Source organism: Triturus cristatus, chromosome 12 (genome assembly GCF_964204655.1).
Source record: "Triturus cristatus chromosome 12, aTriCri1.1, whole genome shotgun sequence".
NCBI lineage: Eukaryota > Metazoa > Chordata > Amphibia > Caudata > Salamandridae > Triturus > Triturus cristatus.
In genome coordinates this window covers 740,436,851-740,456,776 of record NC_140595.1, presented here as the reverse complement: position 1 = coordinate 740,456,776, position 19,926 = coordinate 740,436,851, and the positions used below count along the sequence as shown (strand labels likewise).

Genomic DNA, 19,926 nt, shown 5'->3' with positions numbered 1-19,926 from the left:
CTCTAGCATGCAAAGATTTTGTTCTTCATAGAATTCCCCTACTGCTTCCAATCCCACTGGGCCCCATTCCTTCAACCACGCTTCGGTGAAGTAGCCCCTTCTAGTAGTGGACAGTCCCACCAAGGGCAGGTGTTGTTTCATTTTGGTTTCCGCCTTCTTCCAGGCGGGGAGCACCACCGCAAGGAGAGCTGGTCTCCTCGCCAGAGACACCCTCACCACCATCATCAGTGCTGTAATAGTCCCTTTCTTTGATAACTTCCTGACATCTCCTATCTCTTTCACCTGGAGTCCCGCCTGCCATCGGCCAGCCACTGCAGCTGCGCCCATCAAAAATATATCTCAAAGTCCGGGACATCCGGACCCCTTCATCCATTGGGATCCTCAACACGTCCAGGGAGGTCCAGTGCCTACCGCCGTCCCATATCATCTCTCCAACAACACGTTCAGCTCCCTAAAGCAAGTCTGCGGAACCCAAATTGGTAGGTTTATGAAATAATAAATAACTCTCTGCAGCATCACCATCTCTGACATTACGATTCTTGCCATTATGGGGAGTTTCAATGACCTCTAGAAGTGTACGCTACCTTTCAGGGCTCTGAGCGCTCCACCCAGATTTCCCTCCCTTGTATCTGACTCAGTGTGGTATACTTTAATTCCCAGATATTGCAGCACTCTGGGTTGCCATCAGATGGCGGTCTGTATCACCACTTGCGGTGCACCTTGCATGTCAATGGCCACCAGGAAGGCGTAGGTTGTACCGCAGTTACTGTGGAGGCCCGCTATTCCCCCCCTCACCTCCCAAGTCCTCAAGCAGCACAATCAGGGCTTTCAGTGGGATGAAAAAACTAGGGGGTCTCTCAAAGGGGCGTGGCCAATATAACTAAGGGCATGTCTTAAAACATTTATGCTAAAAATCTGTCCTCAGCATAAAGTGCGCAACTGGTATTTTGCTGCATCTGTTATTACCTCCACATGTAATACAAGTAACATTACACCTACAACAAGCCAGGACTATTGGCTTTGTCAAAGGTTGTTAGTTGCATAAGATAAATATAATACATGCATACATGCCACTATGGCTTCATTTTATATAATATTGAAAATGCTTTAGTTATTGCGCAAGAGGTTGTGGCATAATGGCTAGAGCTGCCAACTTTGGAGATAAGGAAGCAGGTTTGAGTCTTAGCGTCGACTCAACATCCTGTGTTTCTGGGCTAATCACCTAATCGCCCGTGTCTACTAAAAAATAAACAAATATGTCCTTGTTGGTGCTCATGTAAAGCACTTTGAGTTTTGCAACATAGAACTGCATTAATATAAAAGTTACATCAAAAATAGTGAACTGCTGCAGAGTTAAGATTTTTTTTCCCATTCTGAGAGTGAGGACGAAAATGGAGAGCCTGATAGGGACCCGTCTCGGCACCTGATTTTAGCACCGGCAGGACCCAGCCCACTTAAAGCCCTGAGCATAATACTCTGCGTATTCTGGTCACAGCATCCCTGAGGTACAAGAGAATGTTGGTGTACAACGACACCACATGTTTCCTGTCTACAAGTGGAATCCCTCTCCCTACACCTTCCGTCCTGGCCATGCAGGCCCACAGGGGTCTATATGCAGTCACGTCCAGTATGTCGCCTCAGGGTTTCAGAATCGAGATTAGGGCTTCCCTGGTAGTATCTGGCAGCACCCCTGCCTCCAAAGCCGCCCGCTACATCTCGACCAAACGAGGTGCCAGGCTCTTCTGGTGCGCCAAGTAGAATCGCACCCGCAACCCATCATTTCCCGGGCACTTGCCTATTGCTAGCTCCAAGATAGCTCCCTGGATGTCAACCCCCGTAATGGGCTCCCCCAGGGTCTCGCAAGCCTGATCGTCCAACCTGGGCAGCGGTGCCCATCCTAGAAAGAGTTCTATCTCTTCTGTCGAAGCAGGCGGGTCTTTATTGTATAGTTCGCGATAATTTTGTACAAATGCGTCATGTATGTCAGTTTGCACCAGCACCATTTCACCCCTGGCATTCCCAACACAGGTAATAAGTCATTATCTACTGATTACACTAACCAGACCAAGTGAATAGGGAGAGAGAAGAGCACACCACTATGCAGGAGAGCTTAAGAGCCCTGACATACAGAGAATATTTTAACACTATTCGTGTTGAGGGAGGGAACATGATTAGTGCTCTTAAGCGCTCCGGTGTGGTGGTGTGCTTTTCCCTCCCTGCTATCCACCTGGGGCATATGAAGAGGTCCACTGGAAGTACTCTCTCTAACTCCCGGATGTTGCCCTCCTGCTTCAGCATCTCATACTTTAATTTTTTTTTTAATTCCGACTGGCACATACAAAAGCCCCGTACCATCACCTTAAATGCCTCCCACTCAGTATGCGTGAGTTGTGCCCTGATTAAATCGGAAGTATTCTGCAATGGTGTTTCCAAGTGGGATATGGAATGTCTCCTTATCCAAATGCGTGGGCTATAATCTCTGTGTTGGAATAACAGTCCTACAATTTCTCCATGTCAACTCCATTAGAAGTGGGTTATGATCTGAAAGGGAGGGGCAGAGATATTCCATTTGGACAGGGTGTGTGGAAAGGCCCTCAGTGCATAGTTTTTTGTGGGTCATGTACCGGGGAGAAGAATGAGTATTCCTGTCTGTCAGTGTTTCTAGCTCTCCAGACATCCATCAGCCTCCACTTCCCTTTCCAGTCCCTTAAGTCCCTCGCTGCCTTCGTCACAGGTGCACTTGCTAATGGGGGAATTGATCTATTGATGCCTACATCTTTCACACAAATGTAATCTCCCCCTAAGATCATATGGCTCTCATCCATAAGGAATAACAAAGGGCCATTGAATCCAAGCAGTGCACCTGCGCAGATGCTACCCAGAAGGACTACAAGCCCATTGAGGCGGGCTCACACTGATCCATATCTTCCCTCCTTGTCTATATGTGTAGATATGGGTTCAACAGGGATCCCCGGTCTCATCCATATCTGAGCTTCCCTTAAGAAGGAGGAGTATTTTGTTGCATAGAGCTGACCCCTCCAGCGCCTAATTTTGGTCTTCAGACGCTATCTGTTTTTCTCAGAGAAATGCAATATCTACAGCTCAGCACCTCAGATATGTCAATATTTTGTGCCCCTTACTCGTGGTTTCCATGCCTATCACATTCCATGTGACCACCTTATATGTAAACAGGGCCATTAAGATTCACATCCCAGTGAGCATAACTGTGTCCAAGAGGAGGGTGCCCCAGCAAGTCGTTAAATGCCAGTGGGAAGAGATCCAAGCACATATGGTTTGTGCCGTGCAGGTACCTATCTCCCTCTCCCAGTCGAAATCGCAAAGGCTATCCGTCCAAACTATGGAACACATTAACCCCTCAATGCAACGCAAATCAAACAAAAAAATATATTCCATCATAACTCCCATTGCCATCAGCTGAGGGAGTTAGAAGAGAGGGGAAGATATATGTCTGAGTGCAAACTCTCATGGCCCCTCTCACCCTTCCCTTATACTCATTATGAGGCCCTTCAAGAGAGCTGTCCTCAGGATCTCCAAGTGTGACACACATCCCATTGCTTTTGCACTGGAATTCAAGTCATCAGCTGCTGCACGTATTGTGATCCTGGGTGGCGATGGTGACGCACCCATCATCACTTCAGAGTCTGAACTGCCAAAGGGATGGTCTGAGGAGTGTTTGCTAGTAGTCTTTTGCGACAGAACACCTAATGAGTTCGCCGTCAGCAAAGCATCTGCTCTCTCCTTGACCACCTAGGCAAGTGGGGGTTTCTGGCCTCATCCGGCTCCCCCACCATTGTCCAACACAACTCCGCTCTATAGGCCTGGACCAGCCTGGGAGTCAGGGCCTTGCCAGTATTTCCCCAGCCAGCCCCATGCTGATTAAGGGGTTTCAAAGAATTCTGTGTGATCCTCCACTATAACCTTAAGTCTGGCCGGGAAGATAGGGGCATAGCGTACCTCTGCCTCCCTCAGCACCCTCTTGACCACCAAGGAAGAAGAGCACCTTTGCAGTACCTCATCGTATAGTTGGGGAACATGGCCACATCGGCTTTCTGTACCTTAATGCCACTCAAGGTGCGCAACCGCTGTAGGATAGGATCCCTGTCCTAATAATGCAGCAGTTGTGCCGCTACCAACCGCAGCTACACCCCCAGCCAAGAGGGAGCTCTTGCGTCAGAACCCAATGAGCTCTGTCCAGTGCAAAAAAGGGGGTCAGTCCCTCTGAGCCACCTCTCCAAGAAAACAGCCATGTCTGATCCTTCAATTTTCTTGGGGAGACCTACAATCCTAATATCTTTGGGGCAGCTACACCCATTAACGTTCTCTGCCCAACTGCCCAGTAGGTCTACTCAGAGCTCCAGCTGCTTTACTTGCCCTTGCAGTCCTGTCACAGGCGGTTGTAGTTCCACAAGGGCACCCTCAACGCCTGCCACTCTCGCAGGGAGTTTACGGTGGCCACGCATGAGAGGCCTAGGTCAATAGCAATTTTATCAATTTTGTGCTTCAGACCCTCTTTGGTTTTATTAACAGCTTCCAGTATCTGGCACAGAGACACAGTAGATCTCCTATCCTCTGGTGTAAGGCCCCCAATGGCTCAGTACTCTCCATTCTATACAGTGGGGTATCATTTGCACCTGACCAAGCTCCACCCCCAGTATTCCTAATTGTTTTCAAATGACCAGTGCGATCCTCAATTGCAAGTGTCTTTCCTGCGCAAGCGGTACCTATGGAGCAGCCACCTTCTCTGTCCAGGGCAAACACCCTTGTAGCTGTGCACACAACCATTGCAGTTAGGTGCTCCCCAGCTCACCTCACTCAGCAGACCTGCAGGGTCAGTTAGCTGCTCATAGTTCTTTCCAGGTCTCTGGAGTGTTTTCCATGTCCCCACAGTCTCCCAACCCCATCACTGCCCCACTGGAGAACAGTGTGGCAGTGCTCAGCGGGGTGAAGCTGGTGCTCCTGCTCCCAACCCTCCTTCCGCTTTGTGCCTCATCAATGCAGTGTGTCCCTGGTTCAGTCAGCCTGCACCAGGGGCCCTCTTCCTGCCCCACGTCACTCGCCTCTCGCCAATATCAATTATATAGTCCCACATGCTCAGGTGGTGAAACCTCATGCACATCAAACAGGACAAGCAATGCCCTCGCCGTACCTGAAAATCCCTGTGCAGTCAGCTCAGCTGTGGGAGATTCCTCTGTCCTTTCACTGTTTCCCTGGTCTGCCTTGCCCTCCCCACCAATGGTGCTCACAGCTACAGCTCAGTCAGGGGCCCACTCATGTCTCAGAGTACGGGCCCACTGCAGTGACTTGTACATTCCATGTGGGTCTCAGCGCCACACACACTATGCCAGCTCAGCTTCAGGACCGCTACAGGAAATCAGCCTCTCCACGAAGGTCAGTGGCGTCCGCTCGGGTGCCAGGTCTGGCGCTCACCGCTGCAACCAGTCCTCTCCGGCTCGGCCCACAGTTGCACTGAGGAGCTGTGCCTGCCGTCTCATGAGTGAACCAGGTCTCAGTCTGCAGACCTCTGCAGCACGTCCAGCACTTCCTACCCTGCACCTTCAAGCTTCAGCTCAGGGCGCCGTACTGACATGGATTGCCATGTTCACTGCATGAAAATGGCTCAGGATCAAACAGGTTTCTTGCAGGGGAGGATAGAGCTTTCTAGTTTCATGTCCTGTCAGCCATCTTGGTTGGCCAAACCCTTCATCAATGATGCAATTTCAGATGGCAATAGTGATGTTACCAATGATGTCATGTAACATGCGATGAGTGATGTAATATGTCAGGTCATAAGCACTGCAGCCAGGACCTGCACTCGAGACCCTGCGGGCAACCAATTCTCATGCTGTATACTTTCTATGGCCATGCGCTGGCCGCAAGGCCAGGCCGGTGGCCAGACCCTTCGCCCAACTCTCTGCTGGTCCCATTGCACATGGCCTATGGGCGTGCGCGCCGTGTTTAGCCACAAGGCCCACAGCCGACACAAACCAACAAACAAAATACCCAAACTCCCCCCCCCCCCCTTTTTGTTAATGTTTTTTTTTATACCGCAGGGCTCTCACTGGGGTCAGCAGAGCCTCTATGCTCCATTTTAGAAAAAGGACACGGTGTCCTATAATGGCAGCTGCAACATTTTTCTTCATGTTGCGGCAAAGCATTTAGAGTGTGAGCTCCAGTGGACCTCGCAAAAGCCTCTTGCTCCTGCCTAAGTCATCCGATCGACTGGAAAAAAGAGTTTTTAAAAGTCCACTGAGGCCAACAGATAGCTCCATTTTAAGTTAATGGTCTACAAGACTTCCGCAATACTCTAGTGAACCCAACTGTCCACATATCTATAAGATTCGAACCTTAATTTCTCAAAAACTACAGAACAGATTTACACCAAATCATAAAATGCACACTTTCTGGGTCAACATCTAGCTTTCTGCCAAATTTGGTGTAATTCCGTTCAGCTGTAGCAGTGTCTAAAGTTCCTATGGGAAACTGTATGGGGAATTTGCTTTTTGGCACTTCCATTTAATCTCAGCCCCACTTGACGGATCGGAGGTGGATGAACCTTTATGTGGAAAGTTTCAGGAAAATTTGTCAAACTGCACCAAAGTTATTAGATAACAAAAAAGATCCATCTAGTATGGTAACTAGGTTATATAAACAAAACTGTTTAAATAAACATAGCCCAATGATATGCTAGTTAGAGCAACTGTACTAATAAATGCACATTCACAAAATAATTACCATAGTTCAAAGATCATATTCAATTTTATTACCATAATACATACAAAGTGACATGGGAAAAATACTGTTTACTACCTCACATATTGCATATTACTGTTACTTTACACATGTATACGACTCTGTTACTAGTCGAGAGGCTTCTTTAATGTGTTTTTACCCTAGTGCACACATTTCTTTTTTGGGGAGGGGGGAAGTTTTATACAGCGCGGACACGACCCAAAGGTATCAGAGCGCTTTACATGAGCACTAGTTGCCTTACAGATGGACACATTCATTTTGTCAGGCAGGGGGAGATTAAGTGATTTGCCCAGAATCACAGAATGTTGAGCGTCCCTGCAGAGACTCGAACCCCATTTCCCAGCTTTGAGGTCAACCACTCTTGCTGTTAGGCCGCATCCTCTCATCCCATGCATCTTGGTTCTGGCTGGGTAAATGCCATTTTCAAATAAATAAAAATAACATATGAAAATCAACATTTTGCATTGCATAAACTACATATGCAGTTGTGCAGTGTGTAATAAAAAATGTATTACCATTGCTGAAGAAGGGGAAAGAAACTATGACCCGCTTGAGGTTTCATCTCTTATGCGCACTAGAAGCTCACTACACTCTTCAATGTTAATAAGCAGAATTTTACATCCTGTGCATATGCATATATGTATTATGAAGGCGACATTAAGAAAATTAAATATATATTACCTACTGGCGGTTGCCAGTAGGTAGTTATAGTTAGGACCTAGCTTCCATAGGAAAAGCATTTTTTGACTTTCTTATAAATGTAGTGCTATTTGATGAATTTTGATGAAATTTTCCAAAGAAAAGTTCCGCCTGATTCTAGTTGTGCATGGACAGTTTCAGAGTGATCCGTCAAGCAAGGGCCGAGGGGTAAAAAAAAGTGTGTTTCCGATAAGGAATTTAGACATGACTGCAGCTCGAACTGCTGAACAAAAGTACACCAAATTTGGCAGAAAGCAAGATCTGTATCCAGAAAGCATGCTTTTTGTGATTTGGTGTAAATTTGTTCAGTAGTTTGAGATATTAAAGAAGATATCAATTTGTATTTCTAGGGTCACAAATACTTCGCAACTATTTTGGAATGATTAGCAAATGTGTGCGCCAACAGATATGCTATGATTGGCTGGCAGCAACCAGAGTAGAAAGTTGGGGCTGCCATTTTATATAACGGAACACGGTCCCGGAGGTGGAAATAAATGTTGAAAGTTATATAAGGGGTCAGGGTAGAGGTACCCTGACCCAGTGGGTGTGATAAAGGGGGTCTTTGAGGGACTTCTTATGTGAAAATGACATAAAATAACTGTGTTTTCACCACGTGCGATATTTACGAATTTGTTTTGATGCTCAGCACGGCCCCAGTGTAACATTGCAATGTATTCACGAATATTGATGCAAAAATAAAAAATACGTTCAGATACTCACTCAGACACTAATGTACTCACTCAGAGACCCATTCACACTGTTACACCCAGTCACACACTCACTCATAGATTAGGGCACTCACACACAGACCCACTCAGAGACTTATGCACCCACTCACACACCCACTCAGATACTCACAGACCCAATTAGAGACTGGCACACCCACTCACAAACCAACTCAGAGGCTCACAACTCACTCAGACACTCAAAGACCTAACCACAGACCCACACAGGTACTCACACACCTACTCACAGACACTCAGACACCCACCAAAACACTCACAGATTCAAACAGCAACTCAAACATCCACTGACAGACCCAGAAAGCCACACACACACCGACTCACAGACCCATATAGCCATCCACATAACTGCTCACACACCTGCAAAACCCCTCACACACCTACTCACTGACCCATACAGCCACTCACACACCCACAAAACCACTTACAGACACATACAGCCATTCACACACCCATACAGCCATTCTCACACCCACTCTCAAAGGTTACAGAAATACAATTTTAAAAACCTTAGAAATTAACAAAAAAAAACAAAGGTTACAGGAATGCTACAGTTAGGAAATAACTTTAAAAAACATAGAAATTCACTAAAAAAACACAAGGGTAACAGGGACGCTACAAAATTTGGCATAAAGCGAGATCTTGGTCCAGAAAGCATGCTTTTTGTTATTTGCTGTAAATCTGTTCCGTAGTTTGACATATTGAAGAAAATATAAATTTGTATATCTAGAATCACAAATACTTTGCAACAATTTTGGAATGATTAGAAAATGCGTGCACCAACAGGAATGCTGATTGGCTGGCATCAAACAGTGTAGAAAGTTGGGCTGCCATTTTATATAGCGGGACACAGTCCCAGGGAGAGAAAATAAATGTAGAAAGTTATATAAGGGGTCAGGGTAGAGGTACCCTGACCCCATGGGTGTGATAAAGGGGGTCTTTGAGGGACTTTTTATGTGAAAAAGATATAAAATAACAGTTTTTTTACCACGTGCGATATTTGTGAATTTGTTGTAATGCTCAGCACGGCCCCCCATGTAACTTTGCAATGTATTCACGAATATTCCTGCAAAAACAAAATGCATTTAGATACTCACTCAGACACTAATGTACTCACTCAGAAACCCATTCGCACTGTTACACCCAGTCACACACTCACACACAGACCCACTCAGAGACTTATGCACCTACTCACACACCCACTCAGATACTCACAGACCCCGTCAGAGACTCATGCATCCACTCACAGACGCACTCAGAGGCTTACAATCCACTCACACACCCACCAAGACACTCACAGACCCATACAGCTACTCACACATCCATTTACAGACCCAGAAACCCACTCACAGACCCATATAGCCACCTACATAACCACTCACACACCTGCAAAACTCCTCACACACTTACTCACTGACCCATACAGCCACTCACACACCCACCCACAAAACTACTTAAGACACATACAACCACTCACACACCCATACGCAGACCCATACAGCCACTCTCCCACCCACTCTCAAAGGTTACAGAAATATTTTTTTTTAAACCTTAGAAATTCACACAAAAAAACAAAGGTTACAGGAATGCTACAGTTAGGAAATAACGTTAAAAAATGTCAAAATTCACTAAAAAAAACAAAGGTTACAAGGACGCTACAGTTAGGAAATACCGTTAAAAAACCGTAGAAATTCACTAAAAAAACAAAGGTTACTGGAATGCTATAGTTAGGAAAAAATATTTTAAAACGTAGAAATTCAATGAAAACACAAATTTTACAGGGACGTTACAGTTAGGCTCAGATTTCACTCATATAAATCCAGCAAAATTCAGCAGTTATAGTTACCTGATCTAACTATAACTTACGCCCCCGCAATGCACTGTGATGACCTCACATATTACAACACTCATGACATGGTTAGTGACATCACTGTTGACATCACTGATGACATCTCAAATGGCTTCACTGATGACATCATCCACAGAACCATTCATACATCCACTCACAAACACATACAAAAATTAACTGCTGCAAAAATTAACAATACATTCAGATACTCACTCAGGCACTAATGTACTCACTCAGATAACCATTCACACTGTTACACCCAGTCACACACTCACTCACAGACTATGACACTCACACACAGACCCACTCAGAGACTTACACACCCACTCACACACCCACTCAGATACTCACAGACCCAGTCAGAGACTCATGCATCCACTCACAGACCCACTCAGAGGCTCACAACCCACTCACACATCTACTCAGGCACTCAAAGACCCACTCACAGACCCACACAGGTACTCCCACACTGGCACTCACACATCCACTCACAGACACTCACACACCCACCAAGACACTCACAGACCCATACAGCTACTCACACAACTCATAATGCCACTCACAGACCCATACAGCCACCCACATCCCACTCACACACCTGCAAAACCCCTCACACACCTACACACTGACCCATACAGCCACTCACACACCCACAAAACCACTTACAGACACATACAGCCATTCACACACCCATATGCAGACCCATACAGCCACTCTCATACCCACTCTCAAAGGTTACAGAAATAAAATTTAAAAAACCTTAGAAATACACACAAAACCCCAAAGGGTACAGGAATGCTGCAGTTAGGAAATAACTTTAAAAAAGTAGAAATTCACAAAAAAAACACAAAGGTTACAGGGACACTGTAGTTAGGAAATAACGTTTATAAAACATAGAAATTCAATGAAAACACAAATGTTACAGGGACGGTACAGTTAGGCTCAGATGTCACTCGTACAAAACCAGCGAAATTCACCAGTTATAGTTACCTGATCTAACTATAACTTACGCCCCAGCAATGCACTGCTTATGACCTCACATATTACATCACTCATGACATTGTCAGTGACATCACTGTTGACATCACTGATGACATCTCAAATGGCATCACTGATGACATCATCCATGGAACCATTCACACATCCACTCACAAGCTCATACAACTGCTCACAAACCCACTCATTCATACATTTAGCCACTCACACACCCATCCACTTAACCATATAGCCACTCACCCATACAATTACACACACAGCCACTCCCTCACCCATAAAGTCAATCACACAGCCACACACTCACCAATACAGCTACTCACAAATGCACTTATTCACACATACAGCAACTCACACCCCTACTCCCTCACCTTCTCAACAGAGCCACTCACTCTCCAATACAAACACTTACATACCATTCACATATCCAAACAAGCACTCACATGTCCACTCACTCACCCATACAGCCACTCACACAGACACTCATTTAACCAAACACCCACTCACACAGCCACTCACTTACCCATATTGCTACTTACACACCCACTCACCCATACAGCCTTTCACACAACCACTCACACACCCATACAGCCACCCACAGCCACTCACTCACCCATACAGCCAGTCACACACCCACTTGCCCACCCATACAGCCACTCACACACCCACCTTTTCACCCATACAGCTACTCACACACCTACTGACTCACCAATACAGCTACTTACACCCAGTCACTCACCTATACAGCTTGTCAACAGAGCCACTCAAACACCCACACAACCACTTACATGCTCATTCACTCATCCATACAAGAACTCACATGTCTACTCACTCACCCAATCAGGCACGCACAAACATACTCTCCAATACCGCCACTCACACACCCACCCATACACCTACTCAAACAGCCAGTCACTCAACCATACAGCCACTCACACACCCAGTCACTCACCCATATAGCCACTCACACACCTATTCACACACGGATCTACACAGTCACACAGCCACTTCCATAATGTATCTTAAAAATAGTCCCGGTCTGCTTGTTCTCTGCACCCACGTCTGATTCGTAAATTGTGGCTCCATTAACATCGCAATGTTTCTCTTTTATTAAAGAATTTAATATAATGCATATAATAATTTATTGTCGCCACTTAGCAGCTCCTTTAAAGAACGAAAACTCTGAAACCAACAACATTCCGCAGCCAATGAAAGCCCTCTGATACCAATCTCTCCCTTGATTGCTGCTCCACACACATATAAGTTCAAGTGACAGCTGATTTTGTTGTTTGCATATTGTGAAATAATTGTGAAAGTTTTTTATTTGGTGGAGTTTTATATAGCGCGAACTAGATCAGAAGGTATTAGAGCACTTTACATGAGCACCAGTTACGTTACAGATGGACACATTCATTTTTGTTAGGCACGGGGAGATTAAGTGATTTGCCCAGAATCACAAAATGTTGAGCGTTCCTGCAGAGACTCAGATCCGGTTTCCCAGCTCCGTGGTCGACCACCCTAGCCATTATCTCTTGGGGACTAATTTGCATTAGTTTTTCAGCAGTGGCTCAGAAAGGAACTAGTCATGAAGAATGGTATAAAAACTGATCCCAGAGCAGGAACAATGGCTTGAGTGTGGGGAGATGTTTTTTCCATCCCCTTGCAGGAAGAGAAATGGTGTGGGCTCAGGAACTTAACTTACTTCAAAGGGAAGTCCCTAGTAACAGGCTAATATTTGGTGACACCTGTTAAGCCCCCAGCTTTTGTACTCCCAGTCATGCTGGCACCAAACCTAGTGGCAGGGAAGCTATCTCCAAAACTGGTTTTGTGTGACATCAGAAAAGGATTATGTTCATTACCCTGCCCACACCTCTAGATGGGCACACAGACTGCACAAAGAGAGAAGGATGTCACCAATCCTGGATTTTGAGAGTGAGGGGGCACTGTTGGATTGTTTACAGAAGAGCAATCCTCAAAAGTGGGTAGTGTTACTCCTGGGAACTTTTACTTTGCTTAGGGAGGAGCCAAGAGTCACCCAATAGCTGGTGCCAGTCGCAAATGTGGCACCTTCAGGCACCCTTTTTCAAACACTTTATACACCTGTGAAATAACAGGAGAGGAGTGGGCCTACTGTCTGTAACTGAGAGGAGCCCAAAAGGAATGAACATGCTTCTCCTTGGACCCAGGACAAAAAAGTGAACTCCAAGGGTCAGCTGGCAGACCTCCTGTGTAACTACAGGGCCACAATAAGCTGCAAGAGGCCGTTGCCTTGAAGTGCCCAGCTGACCAGTAACAACTGGACCTGTTCTGGAACCTGCTGTTGGCCTCTGCAGGGTGAGTCTTGACTCCAAAGTGCTGTTCCTCGGGTCCTGGAACCCAGGGCTGTGTCTAACCGGGCCTGTCATACCACCTCTGAAAAGCTATAACTTAAACTTTTTGGATTTCCAGACCTCGGGAGGACCGGGACAAACCAACCTATTCTATCTGTCCAAGGCGCAACCTCACTGGGGTGAAGAAAGAGGAGCAGGCTATTAGCACCCTTTCATTAAGCCAAACTCCCCTATGAGGCATTTTCAGGTCATCCAGAGCCTTGTTGGCTCATGTCCCCGCTATAAAGAAAGTTCGAATTGGGGTCAGTTCCTTCTGTTTTCTGGCATCCAAGTTATGGACTTCATTTCCGGTTTCCTTAAGATGGGCAAAGACTGAGGTGGTGTTCCCCAAAAACCTGAAAACTTGGTTATTTAGATAGGCTTTTTATTCTACTCCTCTGGGTTGCTTTATGCTTGATCACAGTAGTTGACCTTTAGCGCCAAGACACTCCGGTTGAAGTAGCTGTGCAGTATATAAATCCTTTTATTATTATTAATATTTCTTCCACTTGGAGCTTCCCCGCTGCAGCAAATCTGGATTAGCTGGCCCTCTGCAAGAAGGTGTGTGGCCTCATTAAACCCATCATTGGATACAGCCTGCCGCCTTGTCCCGCTGATAGATTTTGACATCAATTTCACAGACTAAGTCCCATGGTAAAACTGTACCGTGACCATTGACTATCATTGTCGCTTACTAGTTTTTAATGCTATATTCAATCTTTCGAAATTCATATCTTCTGTACCCCTTAATAGATTTTTTAGTTTTGGTGTCATTTTGTTTCTTACATTTCAATCTATTTTTCTATTTCAGTTTGGTATCTTTATTGCTTGGTATTTTGACTTTATTCTTGTTCTCATACTGCATAAATATTTCTCACATTGTGAAGTACCGGGTTTTTAGAACCCAGTGGTGCAGGGGAACACACCCTAAGACTTCGGATTCTTCCTGTTTCAGACCCACAGAAACACAGAGTCTTCTAGGTGAAATCAAAGATCGTATTTATTGGCGGCAGACCAATCACAGGTATCCGAGAAGTACAACACGATGTATGTTCTCAGGAGACTGCTCCCGAACCAAAAAACAGTCTTTTCTTATATACAGAATATTACGCTTCTGGGCAACACCGCCCCTATTTTACAAGTGGTCATTCACATATTTTCGTTTCAAAGGAACAGCAGAGCCATAATGACAATCCCACATTTCAGTTCATTAAGCATGCAGTCATTGTACCCAGCAAGGCTCAGAACCCTCATCAGATAACAGCGGACCCCAATAAAACGGGCACCTCCTGCTCGTAAAACAAGCCATAAAGTAGGAAACAGAGTCAGGTGTGAAATAGCTTAGTCAGAGATCGTGTGCGAACAGGGGCTTTATGATGGGTCGAGCCCTGATGCTAATCACATTAGCCCACGAGGAAAGGAACTGGCCGGACAGGATTGACCTCGGGCAGCGGAGTCAGTTTGCACAGGTCAGAGAGAAGTCACAGGAGGTGTACGTGTCCTTTTTAGGCCTAGGCAGGGCCTTAGTGCCCAGCCTATGTGAGGGCAAACACAAAATGGCTACTATTCTAAAATGGAACCCAAAGGGTTCAATATGTGGTACCGTATGCACGGTAAATTCATCAGTGAAACATGACGGAAACACTCATACATACCGCGTTACTCATTAGCGGTTCGTTCATACCAAAATTGGCATGGTGGGACCATGCCACCTACGCGGTTCCGAATTTTACAGTACCACAATTGCCGCAAGTTAAGCCTGTCAGCTTTGCACCATTGCTATCAGGGGGTGGAGCTCAGGTTAATTTTGTGACTCTATGGGTCAGCCTGACAGGATCTGTGATTATTCCTTTGGTTGGCCAATTGTCCACTACAAATCCCAGAATAAAAAAAAACTGGGCTGGAGCATGGACCTGGGAGATTTGATAGGGTTGAAAATGGCAACCTAACTATTGTGTGAATTTAATTGAACATGCAATGCTATAGAACTTACTGTGAAAGTTATGTGTTTGGCAATAACACTTTGTACCATGTTCATTATATGAAAATTAAAACGTTTTATTTCCCCATTTTCATCTCTTGCTTTTTCTTTCCTTCACCCTTTAATTTTCTCACGTTTTGATGTTCTTTTTTCCCTTGTGTCTATTTTAACCCTTGCCATTTTTTCCACCCTCTTCGCCTCCTGTTTATTTCATTATGCGATTCCATTTCCTCCATCAATTATATTGTTTGCTTTCACTATGTATATGCATTCACTTAATTGTCCTTTATTTACTGTTTTATCTTTGCATTAAACTGGCCTTACTGCCTGTCTCTATTCATGCAGCAGTGACTTGCTGCAGTATTTTTTAACAAGTGTCAGATAATTTATAGCTTGAGTTGAGTTTGGTATCCCCTTAAATTATGTATCCCCTAACTCAACCCATCGAGAGAGCTGCTGCTTCTGCCCGACGCTGCTCGCGCACAGTTTCATTTCCGAAAGGGGCCGAAGAGCAGGGGATACACAATTACGAGGCGATACCAGATATTATATAACACCAGGCTCAGCATGACTAAAGCTCCGATGATAATAAAAATACTGAGTTAGTGAGAGCAGTCCATGTTGGATTGCTAATGATTAAGAGGCCACAGTGTATTTCTAGACAGCAACACAGTGCACGTACTGCCAGGGTACTTGCTCCTTAAATGCAACTCCTTGTTCAGCGCGCCTCATAGTGTGGTCAGGGAGGCACTAATGATGCATTCAACAGATTTAATTGTCTAAATCTCCTACATTCTTCTTCTAAAATGTTGGCATGTATGCCCCTGATGCGTGGTAGAGCTGGGCTTCTGAGTCACAGGCAATCCCACATCTACACCCCTCCATTTTTAGGTCAAGCCTAGGCAGCACGCATGCGCTCTGCTCGAGACATGCTGTATTCACTCTCTGGGCTTAGAGTCTGCACACAGCTCTTGATTGGCTTATGTTAGTGTCCTTTAAAAAACGTTGCTTTTAAGTGGTTAATGTTTCATGTTTGTCATATCTTTTCCACAATTGTAAACTCCCATGGAGTATCGCCGCAGGACTTGCCCTCTTCCAATTGTGCCATTGTATTTCGTGGCTTTGGAACTTTTTTTTTACATTTGAATGCTGTGTTTTGTTTCCCTGGCTCAGCGCAGCCCAACACGCAGGAGATCAGAGGCTTTCATGAGGCATGTTAATCCATTCCCACGCCTAAATCAATGCTGCAATGCAGCATTGTGATTGGTCTGAGCGCAGTGGATCAGCGCTCAGCCAGGGAATGGGGGCCTGGGTATGTTCTCCACGCAGGCTGTAATGCAGCCTGCATGGAGAACATGTGGAGTGTGCATGACTGTTTTGGACGGACCAGATGGAAGGCCAAACAGTCATTGCACACTTGTGGGCAAACCACTCCTCCCCAGCTCTGGGAGAAGAGCAGCCTGGCCCGCCCGCAAAGCTGCACATCAGACACAAATAGAGTGATAATAACCTTGAGTTATTATCATTGTGCTTGTTCTTTCTTTCACTGCTTTGCAGCAGTGGGGCAGCGCTCCTCCGCCTTAGCTGAGGAGCCACCACTGCATATTTGAGGCATTTGTGCAGTTACATGATGCCATATAAATATACCTTACACACTGGGGACCCAAATGTAGGGGTTACCAGGGCCGGACTGACTACCGGGAGTTTTGGAATGCTGCTGAGCTGGGGGCTGATTTCGTTGATGGGTACTTGCGTGTACTGAACGAAATTCGTTTTGCTTTAATTATTTCTAAGTACACACAGGTCTCCATGAACAAAATCGCCCCCACCGCAGTGAAATCAACCCCTGCTCGGCAGAATTCCAAAACGCCCGGTAGACAGTCTGGCCCTGGGGGTTACTCAGTACCCGTGTTTGGGGTCATTAGTTAGGCAACACAGAGCGCGAAGGCAGACGGTCAGGGTTCATATAATAGCTTCTCGACAGGACCCCCAATAAGCAACATTATTTATCCAGGTGCGCTTGCCAGCTGAATTTGCTTTTATCGAGTTCCATTTAAAAAAAAAAGTATTAAAAATATATTCTGCGCTATATTCCCCCCTAATACTTTTAATGGACTTCCGTCATCGGGTGTTTTACATTGTGGCATTTTGAATACAGGCTGTTGTCATTAGCAGTAGATCTCCTCAAGGCCAGTCTCATTATGGCGCTGACGCCCCTTCTTAAGGCGCTGCAGGAGTATCTCCATGGGATACCCCGGTATTGGCGTCTACGGCTCTAAATACGTCTCTGCTCTCTAGGGGGGAAGGCATTCAGGCTCAGGGAAGAGGTGTGGTGCCACGGCCAGGGCGACTGACTCCGGAATCTGGGGATCACGGTTTGATCCCCGGCGCTGGTGGCAGATTAGCCCAGCACCATGTGACTCTGGGCAATAGCTTGCTTAATCTTCCCGACGGCCCCCAGAACCTAGAGACCCTTACGGGTGATTGTTCGCGCTTTACAAATGTGGATTATTATTATTATTATTACTCTGCGGTGTGGATGTAAGTGCGGCAGGGATGGATAAATAGCCCATATTTAAATGTCTGGAGTATAGCAACATGCAAGCAGGCAGTTTCGTAAATAAACACAAATAAATTCTCGATTACAATGTTATTTTGGGTAGCTTTAATTGGACAACCTTCTCACATAAAAATGACAGCACAAGGGCATACTGAAAACAATGCCCTGGGGAGGCGGTTGAGCATGTTCCGCAACACACACCACACTTAAGTGCTTATCTCATGTTGACGTTGGTTTCTGTGACTGCACATTTTGAACGTCATTGACTTTTAATCTGAGCAAGCTGCATCTGGCACGTTTGCACTCTTGTTCAGCCGTCTTTCCAGCTACATTCAGAATTTGTGCACACTTGGGCTAGTAAACACATGGTAAACATAACCATTAACCTCTTCAGTGCCCATGACGAGATAGTCTCGTCATGGAGCACGGTTGCGCTGTGCCCATGACGAGAATATCTCGTCATGAACCCCGCCCGCTAATGTAACGCCCGACACAGGGCGGGGAAAGGGCGGGGAACTGAAGGGGTTAATAATACTTCTGTGGTGGGGGTATGAAAGTAACTTGCTGGGTAAATGTAGACCAGCGCTGTGAAACTCCTTAATAATTAATTCAATAATAAAACACTCTAATGTGTGTAAGGTTTGATGACTGAAAGAATTCAAAAAGGAAGAATATCTGTATGCCCCCAAATGAACAGTTTCTTTTCTTGTGACCCATAATCACCCACCAGAGACATTTCAGCAAGGCTGCGGGACAGCAGGGGCCTCCTTCGTATGTTTTAAACTGTGCACTTTGACAGATACACTTTCCTTTGCGTGCATAAAGCAAGCATGTATTCCTGAATCAGACTTCATGACGCAGTGTGTAGTAATTGTACTGCTAGGTATTCAATCCCTGGCGGGACAGCACCCAGGATAATGTGCTGCATGGCTAAACACTTATAAGGTCCCAAAGGCGAGACCTATTGGCTATGTCAATGCTAGTTCTCTAGCCTCAACCTACAGCTGCCCTGCTAAACCAGGTCAATCAGTGCCCCCGCTACAGTTCACTACTCCGATTTACTGTTACCCAAACACAATCTGCCCCAGTCCTCCCCTCCCCGTCGATGCCCTCTGACCTCCTCACCTCTCCACGCCGCCGTCTCGCGCTCCAGCTCCTCCGCCACTTGGTTCTCGTCCACGTCCCGCAGCGCCTGCAGCGTCACTTTTACTGCTCCGGCCGCGGTGTGACGAGCGATTATAATATCTACAACCTCAGAGGACCATTTGGCATTTTCCATCTCAGACTTGGGGACTTTGGGCTTGCTGTCATACCTTTTATTAACCAATTTGCCTTTGAACTTTTTCAGTCTGTTGCTGTCAAGTTCATCGAGAGCTTTCTCTATTAAGTCTCTTATGGACTCCTCCGTCGCCATCGCCTTTATCGCGCACAGCGATCACAAAACTTCTGAATGTCTGTACGTGTGCCAGGGGCGGAGCTATGCTCAGCCTTCACCCTTTTCATCTCTTTGTTTACACGGGCACCTTTCAGCTTCCTGGGCGTGGAGAATTCATCTAGCACTTTAACCGTAAGGCGGGCTAGTCTTTCTCTCTCCTCGTTGGGGCTTTACTTCCCACTGTTCCCGAACCTTCAGGTCAACTTTTCAAAAACACAAAATTGTGGGTGACATCTGGGCGTGCTGGCAAACACTATCAGCGTTTTCTTTGACAGGATTAGGGAGGCCTATATGTGACCAATTAAGTAAGCTAGAACAGATTTACTGTCACATTTGAGCTAGTTGCTAATTTCTTTTAAATATATGTAAAGGTTGACAGTCTCACTCCGTTTTTCATGACTTTGCCCCCTCCACCCTCTTCCTCTGTCGCACCTTGAATCCCAATTTATGGCTTCCCAGAGTAAATTTATTCAATTTCCAGCACTGAACAGCAGCCAATAAAATCAGTACACAACATCGAAAAACA

General features: G+C 45.8%; 1 protein-coding gene across 1 annotated transcript in view; it reads right to left on the bottom strand.

Annotated features, from left to right (window-relative positions):
- Positions 1 to 19,382, bottom strand: part of LOC146782643 (uncharacterized) — a 277,862-nt gene extending 258,480 nt beyond the window's left edge. Inside the window, exon 1 of the mRNA XM_085638040.1 lies at positions 19,091 to 19,382. Within this exon, the coding sequence (XP_085494166.1) occupies positions 19,091 to 19,379 (289 nt within the window). The 5' untranslated portion in view covers positions 19,380 to 19,382. The remainder of the gene's footprint in view (positions 1 to 19,090) is intronic.
- Positions 19,383 to 19,926: the final 544 nt, after the last annotated feature.